Source organism: Thamnophis elegans, chromosome Z (genome assembly GCF_009769535.1).
Source record: "Thamnophis elegans isolate rThaEle1 chromosome Z, rThaEle1.pri, whole genome shotgun sequence".
NCBI classification, from domain to species: domain Eukaryota; kingdom Metazoa; phylum Chordata; class Lepidosauria; order Squamata; family Colubridae; genus Thamnophis; species Thamnophis elegans.
Window position 1 is genome coordinate 9433988 of NC_045558.1, and position 12352 is coordinate 9446339.

The window sequence follows — 12352 nt, forward strand, 5'->3', positions numbered from 1 at the left end:
AATTTAAAATTAATTGCTTAAATGTGACAATCTATTTTTTTCTGTTAAATTAAAATCATAATTTGGCAGCATTCTCTGGAAGGTCTCAGAGAAGCCAACCTAAAGCTTGAGCAAAACTACTGGTATGTTGTCCTAGGATAGGGATTTTTCTTCTAGGTTTGCTTAAAAACTGACAGCATTGTTTCTTACCAGTTTAAGTTGAAATGAAGAAAACATCCACTGTAAAAAAACTAAAAATACACACACAAATGACACCCTCCCACCTAATTATTATTTTCAGCTTACCCCCAAAAATCTGTTGATCACACAGGTTGGGCATTTAAATTCTAAATTTAGTGTGTAATCTTAATTTACAATTGGTTTGGACTCAGCTTGTTCAAGTGGTTAAGACACCAGCCTAAAACCAGGAGACTGAGTTCTAGTACTGCCTTAGATATGAAAGCCAGTTGGGGACCTTAAGCCAGTCACTTTCTAAATCTTAGCCCAAACCATTTTATAGGGTTTTTATAAGGAAAACAGGAGGAGGAAGGGTTATAAGGTATGTTCGCTGCCAAAGGCTGGATATAAATGAAGAAATAAATTTGCTAAGATATTCTTGTGAAGCAGAAAAACAAATCCAAACTGGTTCACAGCTATTTTCAGTGCTTTTTCTTTTAAAAAGAAAGGCAGAATAAATCTGTTATAAAATTTAGTCAATAAAGTGACTGATTTCTGATTTCCATATCATCCAAAATACTATTAGAACCATTATAAATTTAGAGAAAAGTTATAAGCATGAATCTACCTCTCTCTTGGTTAGGAATGAACAGAATAAAAACAATTAAATCATTTATAGATAAATCAAAAATCTAAAAAAAAGTAGCAGGCGACATATAAAAGTCTCAGCCATCCTCTCACTCATTCTAAATCTGCCTCGCTAACCTGCTTTTTGCTTCAACCCCAATCGAACAATTGGTGTTGGCAGAGTCCACAGAGACTGAGCACTGGAGATCTGGGGTTGCCTTCTTGTCATCGTCCACTTCACTTTGGGCATCCTCCTCTGTAAATTGTTCCCTGGTATCTGCTTAGCAAGGAGAGTGTAAGTTGATTATAGATTTCATTTTAAAGTGTTTAAACAAAACAAGCCATTCTGTTCTAAGCTGTTTTTTCCCATTTTCAAATCATGAGCAAAGTTATACTACAAAACGTTATTTATTTGTCTGTTTGCTTGTTTGCTTATTTAAAACATTTATAAAACTGCCGACTTTCCAACCAATTCTGGATGGCTCCAAAATCAAAACAATCTATAAATTTATATTAAAATTATAAAACTAAACATATTAAAACATTAAAACGTTAAAATCAACAAAGACCTGGCACCAAACCAAACTTCTAATGTGTAAATTATCCAATCTTTTCCAAGCACTTGGGGGGGCGGGGGGCAGGATGAGATCTGCAATCTTTATGGAAGGCTTGCCAAACTGTAGAGTGCTCCATAGAGTAGGGACTGCCATAGAAAGGGCAGGTTTCTTAGCTTCTATTAGATATTGAGGGGAAAGCAAGTAGGACCATCCCCATCCTATTTCACCTGGTAGGAATGGAGTCCTTAGGGAAAGATGGTCCCACAGCTAACTAGGCCCTGCGCCATTCAGAGCATTAAAGGTAATGATCAGCAAGTTGAATTGCACCAGAAAGAAGCTAAAAGCTACTGTAGCTCAGACAACAAGGACCTTACATGTGCAAACCTAGAGACTTCCCCATTAATATGTATGATGCTGCATTCTGGACCCAGCTGAAGTTTCTGAATGGTCCTTAAGGGTAGCCCCGTGATGAGAGCATTGCAATAATACAGATAGGCAATGACCAAGTCATGAATGATCATGAGCAAGGCCTCAAAATTTAATTATTATTATTATTCCCGCTTGCAGGAATGTAAAAAAACAATGTGGTGGATGTAGATTTAGTCTGTACAATTGAACAGGCAGAGGCAGAGTTTTGACTGTCTTCACAGCAGCTCTACTACTCATTGATAAATGCTACAGAAGGTGTGTGACAGTTTAAATTGCTTCCCAATTTCCATAGAACTTCATTGGCTTTAACCCTTTCTAACTCTTGTCAATCTTATCCTATTAACTAGATCTGCTTCACTGTTGGCGTAAGGTTTTTAGCAGGACACAAAAATTGTTATGGGGTGATGGACATATGAAAAATCTACTTCTACCATGAGGAGAGTTAAATTTAAATCCATCACAGACTGTAGAAAACTAGTAATAACAAATTTATTTTAGAAAAGGACCCGGGTATAACTGAAGTATAAAGTAAAGTTTACTGAAACGGCATGTCAATATCCAAACTGAAATGAGAGAAATAAAATGTAAAAATAAAAAAACACCTCTCAAGATATAAAGAGGAGGGAGGGGGAGAAAGAGAGAGAGAATACTTATTTTTTAAACTTTACAAAGCAGATTATTACTAGATATTGTGAATTTATTATGTGATATAAAATTAGAATGAATGAGTATCCCAAACAATATTTAGAGAAAATGAACAGAATTAAGAATGAATTATTACTTATCTACCCATCACAATCTAAAGAGTATCAGGAGCTTATATATGTTGCATTTCTGCTGATAAATAAATAAAGGGAGACTAGTATATAGTCACACAATACACACACACACATATATTATTAAAAGCCAAGTAAAACATTAACAGTATAGCTGCCATAAAATAGTAAAAGAATATTACTTAAACATAAAACAATAAAAAACAAGAAATAAAGATGGCCTAATAAAATCAGGAAAAAATGTTCTGGAACTCCATCTCAAAAGCTTTTGAAATATTAAGGAGTGGGCTAGCTTGATCTCAGCTGTCACAGATTATCAGTCCTGCCCCAGGAAACCAGCACCTTGTTGCTTTAATCTGAAAATGTGGGATCAGTCACAGTTCTCTGTTTGATTTAATTGTTTGGGCTTACATTGATTGGAGTGGGCTGTAATACATTCTTTAAAAATTGTATCCCTCCTTAGCTCCAGGTAAAGCTCAAGGTACTATGAAATTAAGGTATGCATTGCACTTACACAACAATAGCTATCACAGTATTCAAAACTATTATTAAAAATAATAAAAACAATATTCAGCTATAGTGAAAGAAAGATATTTCCTGCTAGAATTCTTAATGCAGCAGAATGGTGGAGACAGATCAATTTTTCCATTAATCTGGCTATTGTTCTTGGGATGGAGAAAGCTAAATAACAGCCACCATATGGAGGCTGATCCAATAGTATCAATGATGGTAGGAATAGAAACAGCCTCAAATATAGCTACATTCAAGTCAATGTAACAGGAAGACTGAGATTCACTTGACATGTTCACTACAAGTGACATTGGACCCCGAGCCACAGTATTGTGAAACATGAAACATAATATCACTTGTTTAGTCCACCCAACTTGGTCTTTGACAACCATAAAATGTAAAATTGATAATACAAAATTGATGCACAATTTTGTATTTATAAATGTTAATTTTTTATGTTTACTAGAAAACACCTGTAAATTAAAACTAAAACTATAATTAAACACTATGTATGAGTCTAGAATAGAACATTTTTATTATAGCTTCATATTAGCTTTTACAGAAGTCAGATGGAAAAATAATAAAAAATCTTATTAAATTAGGTAAGAATAAAATAAGGCAATAAAATACAAGTACTACAGGATTTAAAGTTTAAATACTAAAGATTAAATCAATCAATTACAAAAGTACTTTGCAAAAGTATAAAATAATATTGTCAGTTATAAAATACAGTATTATAAAATAACTCTCACATAAAATTTTAGATAGGATTGCTAAATTGGATCTTTTGTTCATGGTTAGACCGAATAATAATTCTCATGTTTCACTATCTGCTATCTAATGATGCAAACTCTGAAAAATGGTAACTATAAAGGTTAATGTTAGCATTATGATCTGAAAGAAATGAAATGCAAAATTTGTCTGGTCTGCCAGCAAATCTCTTTAGAAGAGGACTTCGATATAGGTGATAAATTTCATTATAGAAACAACAAAACAGAAGTACATGCCCTACAGTTTCAATCAGAAATAGACTTATGGCTATAACTGAGCCTGGAATTATGGTCATAATTTGCAGTTGGTAAGCAGCTGAGCATGTGATTGGACTTAATTTTATGACTTTTTTGCAGTAGTTGCTAAGCAAGCACAGCAGTCATTAAGGGAATCAATTTTACACAATCAGTATTTTTTGGCCAGAACTTGAAGGTAAATTCTGGAAACAAAATCCCAAAAATGTCAAAAAGCATAGTCGTAGGGCATCACAAACAGCAGTAAAGTTGAACCAGTTATCAAGCATCCAAAATGTGACTACAAAAGGAGATGGGTTGTAGCCAATGTAACTTCAAAATTGGATTGCAATAGGTTTTTTTTTTGGGGGGGGGGTGTCCACCCTAACTTCTGTCATTAAACAATCAATTGTTAAATTGAGGACTACCTGTGGCAGTGATGGCAGTGGGCAAGTTTAAAAATTATACATTGTTATACTATAACACTAAAGGTAAAATCAATAGAATTAAGAGCTGTGCATGAATATAATTCAAATAATCTTGGCATTAGCTGTAACCCTAATTTTTGGAAAGGATTTAATCATGTTGAAATAGTATCTTGTTAACTTTAAAATAGAGATCTCTAAACTTGGCAACTTTAAGACTTGTGGCTGGTTAATTTTTGGGAGTTGAAGTCCACAAGTCTTAAAGTTGCCAGGTTTGGAGGCCCCACCTTCTAATATAAATAATACAGTAATTATTAAGGTAGAAATACAAATATAACACATTTCTCCCTCAAATAACACTAAACTAAGTATAAATTCCTGTTGTATTTTATATGTGCTGCACAGAATTTGACTACATTATAAATATAAAAGTTGTGCCTTGCATTTGGCTGAGAAAAGTTTAAGACTGCAAATATGTAGCAGTTACTTTTATTCTGAAATTTTCGTGTCACATTTGTTGGATAAATTTTTCTGAAGCCAGACTAGTGGTGGCGGCTGAACCAGTACTGGCATGCGGCCTGGATCGCCCAAACCGGCAGCCGGCCATGCCCCCAAACTGGTTCCCTGGTCACCATCTTGGTTTTAAGTTCTACGCATGCATACAATTTTAATTTTAATTGGACTCGCATGAGGTTACAGTGCGCATCTGGCATACAGGTGCAAAGCGCGCCCATGAGCAAACCGGCAGTAGTGCCTGCCGGAGCCCACCCCTGAACCAGACATATGAAAAATTACCTTGGAGCATTTAAACACGCTATTTCCATTGCACCACTGGGAATATATCCTTAGTTCCCTGGAAAAATGTTTATTTTGCTATTTATTTCCAGCAAAGCTGATTTCCTTTGCTATACAAGTAAGAGGCCCTTTATTATTAAAGTGTCCTCCTAGCTACCCAGATCTGAAAATCCAGATCTCCTTTCTACCTTGTAACTATGAGTGCTTAAGACACTGGCCTAGAAACCAGGAGAGTGCAAGTTCTAGTTCCACTTTAGGTATGAATCTAGTTTGATGACCTAGGGTCAGTCTAAAGCAATGGTTAAACATTTCTAGAATCTTGCCAAGAAAACTGTAGGGATTTGTGTCACCAGAAGTCAACTCTGACTCAAAAACACCAAAAAAACAAAACAATGCAAAAGTTATAACTGTAGAAAAGTGCTGAGCTCCTTAAGATACCAAAACTCACATTCTCTTGAGTGACCAAGTAATCACCCAGGATGCCATGCACATAAATCTGCAATTTAAGCACTAAAAGGTTAAAAAAAAGTTGCTAAACAAAATTGAAAATAAATACAGATGATGAGGCTGCTGCTAGCATTCCAGGAGTGCTTAGGCAATGCACCACAACATTTTATCCATCATCCTAACTGGCTGCCTAACAAGAAAGAATTTAATCAGCAAGATCCTGTTTCCTGCAGCCCTGTCTGGCAAAGGACATCTCCCCTGACCCTGCCAGCTCACTTGACTGATTTATCTTGGTTTATCTTACGCAACCTCAGAACAGAATAAGTAACAAAACTTCAGGTTAGCAAGTTAGCAGGTACTGCGGTTGAGAGAATTGTCATAATGCGATAATATCTACCAATGCCGGTTAATAAATTCACTCCATTAGTTTCAGTTCGTTTTCCGAGGCCTAATAATTCAATTCAACAACGTACCCAGAGCAACCAAAGTATTGGGTAACTAACACAAAGTTATCCCTGCCACAGAAGAAGCCTATTTTGTTCATAAATCACATCTGATAAAAGGCATTCATAGAAATCTAAGCTTCCTGGCTCCTACAGAACACCAAAATTATCAACTCAGTCAGTAGTGGGCTTCAACTTATTTTACTACTACTTCTCTCATGGGCACATGCTCATGCAACGCTTCTGCGCATGCGCAGAAGCTTCTGCATATATGCAGAAGTGTCTGAGTGGGTGGGCGGAGCCTCCTGCCACCACTACTAGTTCGCCCAATCCAGGGAGAACTGGCAGAAACCCACCTCTGAACCTGGCTCTTGAACCAAGTTTCATCCAAAGCCATTGATTACCACTTAACTGTGAAAATCACAAAAACTGGGCAGATGAGCCATACCGTAAGTAACATTTTTGTTTTCTTTGAATTAGGTTCCAGCTCATTCTATTTATCGGAAATCCTAGGCAAAGAGTCAAAATGCTCAAGTGTTCCAAAATGCATGGAAGAAACTGGGGTATCTCCTATTTCTCGTGATTCCCTGTTTCTCATTCCTGGATAAATTTTATACAATTTCAGATACATACTAAATAATATGGAAGTTAAAACACAACTGTTTTGAAGATATCTTAATTGCTACAGGGCAGAACAATAATCCCAAAGCATCCCTTTTGGGAATCAATCATCCAAATAAGAGCAAAAACACAGGAATTTATTACAATATACCTCCAAAGCCAAATCAGACTATCAATCCAAGGTTAATATTACAAAGGCTACCAAGAGAACTACAAACAGGATTGTATTTCTTGTCTTCAATTACTTTGTAAAACTCATCTTTTTCTCAAAATAAATCTAAAAATAAGTTTAACTCAAGAATATGTTGAGCTTTGTTAATAACATATAAATTATGGACAGACAGAATGTTGTTTGATACTAACTACTAGCTGATAATGGTTAGCTTTGACCAAAAACAGCTTAATCGCTATTTCAAAAGAGAGTGTAGCCTGGTTTTTTTTTCTCATGGGGAAAAAAATTAGAAGAAACTAATACCAGATAGATATTATTCTAGATATAGTAGGTGGTTGATTAACACTGTCCAAGGGAATTATCCTTAAACAAAAGGTCATAATGGAGGCGCTTGAGTTTGTGATTTTATTTCATTTCAAAATGACCAGCTTAGTTCAATGTAATAGCTGTTTTGCACATGTCTTTCGCAATACTCTTTTCAAATTTGGACACTGTCCCATTTGTAAACAAATTACTAGTCTATATAGACAGATTACCTATCTAGAATCTCTAATCTGTACTCTCCAAGCAGAAGTTAGGTGCCCAATTCAGCCATTCCACTTTATGGAGATGCCACCCTATCAGCTCCCTCTACTGCAAAGATCCTGCAGGAGAAGAGAGTCTGGACAACCCTGGGATCTGGCAGGGTGAGAGCTGTGAACCATAAACACAAAAGTTTTTGCTTGACCCAGCATAACAGATATAGCACCCTTGCTGACCTTGATGGGGACATTAAAGAGACAGGTTAAGGTAGTTGTGATAATGATGACTCAAATAAGCAGGGGATTGTGGTCCAAAATTAAGAACTTTCTTCGGAAAGGCGAAATGGGGACCCAGGTATCACACATCAGTCGCACAAGAAGGTATGCAAAAAGAGAAGTCACCTTCTGGTTGGTGATTCAATTGTAAGGGATGTAAATTTAGGAAAGGATATGGAGGTTTTAAAAGAGGTCAGGTATCTGCCAGGTGCTACTGTCAACAGAGACAAGAGGCGTATTCTTAAGATAGTCAAGAATGTAAGTAAGGATTGTGAAGTTGATGCTATTATACATCTTGGCACAAATGATCTGTCCCAAAAAGATGTACTTTCTGTAAAGAATGATTTCCAGAGCTTGGGGTATGAACTTAGTAGTGTAGGTTGTAGGCTTATCTTTTCAGAGGTTTTACCAGTATAAAAGGAACAAAAAAGGAAGGGCCAGCGTGTAGCAGAGTTTAATGTGTGGCTAAAGGAGTGGTGTAAAAGAGAAGGCTTTGGTTTTATTAGTCATGATGTCTGCGGCTGGTCCAATGAAAAACTGTACAAAAGAGATGGTTTGCACCCATCCAAGAAAGGGACTGAGTTACTTGGCATTAAATTCACAGATTTTCTGGATAAACATTTAAACTGAACAGCGGGGGCAGAGAATTAATTGATACAGAACATTTCTGTCCCCAGCAATCTAAAACTCATACGGTTATCAGTGCATGTAACATAGATGTTTGTGCAGATAAGATTATCACTCCTGCTGTCAAGCAAAACCAAGCGTTTAATAGTGAATGCCATACCATGTGCATGAATCATACAAGTGGCAAGAAAATAGGGGCAGTCAGGCATAACACAGATTATGTAGACAGTAAACACAGGGTCAATCAAAATGGACTCAAATGTCTATACACCAATGCACAGAGTATGAGGAATAAACAGGGTGAATTAGAAATTCAAGTAAATGAGGGCAGATACAATATTGCTGCCATTACACAAACTTGGTGGGATGAAGCCCACAAATGGAACATACAGCTAGGATTTAAATTATTTAAAAGAAATGGACTACATCTCTACAGAAATAGAGCACAACAATGATGAGAACTATCTTGAATGCATTTGGGTCAATATTAAAGGTTGGGCGGGAAATGACATTGCCATAGGTCTATACTACAGGCCACCCAACCAAGCAGAGGAAGTAGATGAACTTTTTGCTAGTCAGCTAACTAAGGTATGCAGAAAGCACACCACAATAGTAATGGGAGATTTTAACTACCTTGACATCAACTGGGAAACAAATTCTGCACCGTGGAAGATCCAACAGGTTCCTAACAAACCTAGCAGACAACCTTGTTTCCCAAAAAATAGAGAAGGGAACAAGGGGATCTGCCATATTGGACTTAATTCTCACGAACAGAGAAGAAATGATAGAAGGTGTTGAAGCCATAGGAACCCTGGGGCAAGTGACCATGCACTATTGAAATTCAACATTATGCAAACACAAGTAGTAGAACAAAGTTAAACTAGAGTCTTGGACTTTAAGAGAGCTAATTTTGATAAACTTAGAGAGAGCTTGGGAAGAATTCCATGGATGAAAATCCTCAAGGGGAAAACAACTCAAGAAGCTTGGGAAATTTTGAAAAATGAGATTACAAAAGCCCAGTCTAGCACAATACCAATGAAGAAGAAAAATAACAGCTCCCAAAAGAAACCAGTATGGCTGCATAAAGAATTCTCTGACGACGAGGAGCCTACATCGTTATGAAATGGTCATCCGATCTCGATGCTCCGAGATCACCAATACTTTTTTCGCTGGGTGGTCTAATCGGACCTAAACTGTCCCGTAGAAACGGTGAACAGGAAGACTGCATTCTGTTGATCATAGGGACATCGCAAAGTCCCTGACTGATGCAGGAGAAGGTCTCTCAATTGGCGTTAAAAGCTCAGCCCCCAGGTTGATGAAGTAGGGATGGCTCCAAAACAGAAGGAAACAGAAGAGAAAGTGTTTACAGCTGGTGAGGAATTTTTATCCGTTTTAAAAGAGCCTGCCTATAAAAGACTTAAAACTAATTTAAATCTAAGAATAAAAGAAATAAGTGGCAGAATCAAGCTTTGGATGGTTTTGGTCAGTGTGTTATCTTAATTTTTAAACGTTATTTTCATGGATTGAATTTATGCAAACTGTTTGAAATGAATGGATCAAGTTTTCTTCTTCTAAAATTTTTACTATTACTTTCACAATCTATGGACTAAACTTATCCTTATTCATCACTACATGTGTCTTTTACTCTTTCTTCTCTAATTCGTGTAAGAATTTGACTTTTTTAAAAACTTGGAATATTAAAAGATACAAAAAGAACAAAGAGAATTGCAACAATTGTAACAACAAAGGGAGAGATAACTGCTACTCGAAGACTGGAAACTAGAGTACAAAACAAAATACTTTTACTTTCACTACTGATTATTCTGGTATGGAACTTTGAAGTCTCACAGTTTGTTTATAGAAAGTGATAAAAAGTAAAGCACCATTTGTTTATAAAATGTTCCTTTGAAGTATATCCTTATCCAGAGATCTCATGGTGAACCTAGGTGTAACCTTGTAAAAATCTTCCAAGTCAGAGCAGCAGTGTTTTAACAGCTGGAAACAGTTGGAAACAGTGGCTTATTTCCAACAACAGAGAGAAACTGTCAGCTTGCAAGAGATAATGCTTGCAATAAAGAAATTATCAAATATATTTGAGAAAATGTTTGAAAAATTAGAGCACCTAGCAGAAAAATATGATGAAAAGGATGGAGATGCTTACCAAATGGGAAAAATAGAGGGTAGAGTCCCAAGCGATAAAGAGAAAAATGACTACAAAGAAATCAAATCTGCTGACATCTATGGCGAATGGTTTCTGTCTGGAAATGGAAAAAATGGAATATGGAAAGGGGAACTAGATCGATGGGAACCCTAGCCTAGATGGGAAGACACAGAAGAAGAAAAAATAAAATAACTTATGGATTTAAAGGGAGAAATTTTATTAGTAACACCATTGATAACAACACTGACAATTAAAGACAAGCTGATTAAGGAAAAAGAAGAAGGGCATCTAAATTACATGACAGAATCAATAAACAAGGAGTTGCAAAGAAGAGTCCATACAAACTTGATTAAGGAGACGATTAAAGAACTGATGCCACAAATGGCAGAAGACATGAGACTGTTTCGCTACTGGAAAGATATAGGCTGATAGATGAAAGTGTTTAATCTAAAACTAGTTGGACAGTGAAATTTAGTGACAATAGATATGCTTAAATAAACAATGGAAAACGATAATAATGTATACATATGTAGTAATAACAAATAGTAATTGGATATGAGTATTGAATGGTACCTATGAAAGGAAGATGAGAAATGATTTGGTTACATATAAGGATTAATAAAAAAGAACTAAATTATGATAATGGATATAGTCAAATAAAGGAGAGATAATGATAACAATGTATATATAGGTATGGGTACAACATGGGGAAATTGGATGTAAATTGTAAACAGTGATTTGGAAAGGAAGATTAGAAACCTTTTGTTACTAAATGTTATTGATGTTTAGATAGAATAGGCCATATCTGGGTACTTGAGAGACCGCCTCCTGCCAATTACCTCCCTGCGACCTATTAGATCACACAGATTAGGCCTCCTTCGAGTTCCATCCGCCAGTCAGTGTCGACTGGCAACTACGCGGAGGAGAGCCTTTTCAGTAGTAGCTCCGACCCTTTGGAACGATCTCCCCGTGGAGATTCGTACCCTCACCACCCTCCAGACCTTCCGCACAGCCCTCAAGATCTGGCTATCCCGTCAGGCCTGGGGTTAAAGATTATAATCCGTCCCCTCCCGAATGATGAATGTTGCTTCTATTTTTAATTACGTACTGTTTTTATATGTCATTGTGTGTACTCCCTTCCCTATACGTTGTCAGCCGCCCTGAGTCCCCTCAGGGAAAAGGGCGGCCTATAAATAAATTTATCTATCTATCTATCTATAAGGAATAGTTTTATTGTGATACGAGAAATAGCAAATGAGATGCCAGTATGTGGTTATATCTTGAGTTTTGGTATGTTTTATGATGGAAGTTTAAACAATTATAGTCAAACAAGAATGGGGGTAGGATGATGCTAATATGTATAAATATATTTGATTTAAAATACTAGAATTAATATGAATCATGGGTGACTGTGAAAGAAATGCACAAAATTTTTTGGTAGCCAACGGATACACTTTCTACAGTATGTAAAGAAAGGATTTTTTGTGTTGTGTCTGTTTTGAAAAATAAAAATAGAAAAAACTTTTAATAAAACACTCTGACAAATTGAAAGACAAAAAAGATAAGTATAAAAATTGGAAAGAGGGGGGCATAACTAAGGCAGAATATCAGCAAATAGCCGGAGCCTGTAAAGATGAAGTAAGGAAAGCTAAGGCTCACAATGAAGAAAGGCTTGCCACAAAAGTAAAAAAATAACAAAAAAAGCTTCTTCCAGCATGTTAAAAACAAGAAAAACGTTAAGGAAACAATTGGCCATTGCTGGGAGAATGTGGCAAGAAGGTGACAAGCAACAGGGAGAAAGCAGA

The 12352-nt window shown here is 36.3% G+C and overlaps 1 protein-coding gene across 9 annotated transcripts in view; it reads right to left on the reverse strand.

The window, feature by feature from the left end:
* Nucleotides 1-12352, reverse strand: part of KMT2C (lysine methyltransferase 2C) — a 171255-nt gene that overhangs the window by 113081 nt on the left and 45822 nt on the right. For 6 of the 9 annotated variants that reach the window (XM_032236939.1, XM_032236935.1, XM_032236937.1 and 3 more), the window contains exon 3: nucleotides 922-1063. The exons of 2 other annotated variants lie outside the window; for them this stretch is intronic. In XM_032236939.1, the coding sequence (XP_032092830.1) occupies nucleotides 922-1063 (142 nt within the window). The remainder of the gene's footprint in view (nucleotides 1-921; nucleotides 1064-12352) is intronic. One more of the 9 variants, XM_032236936.1, reaches the window with a different exon arrangement.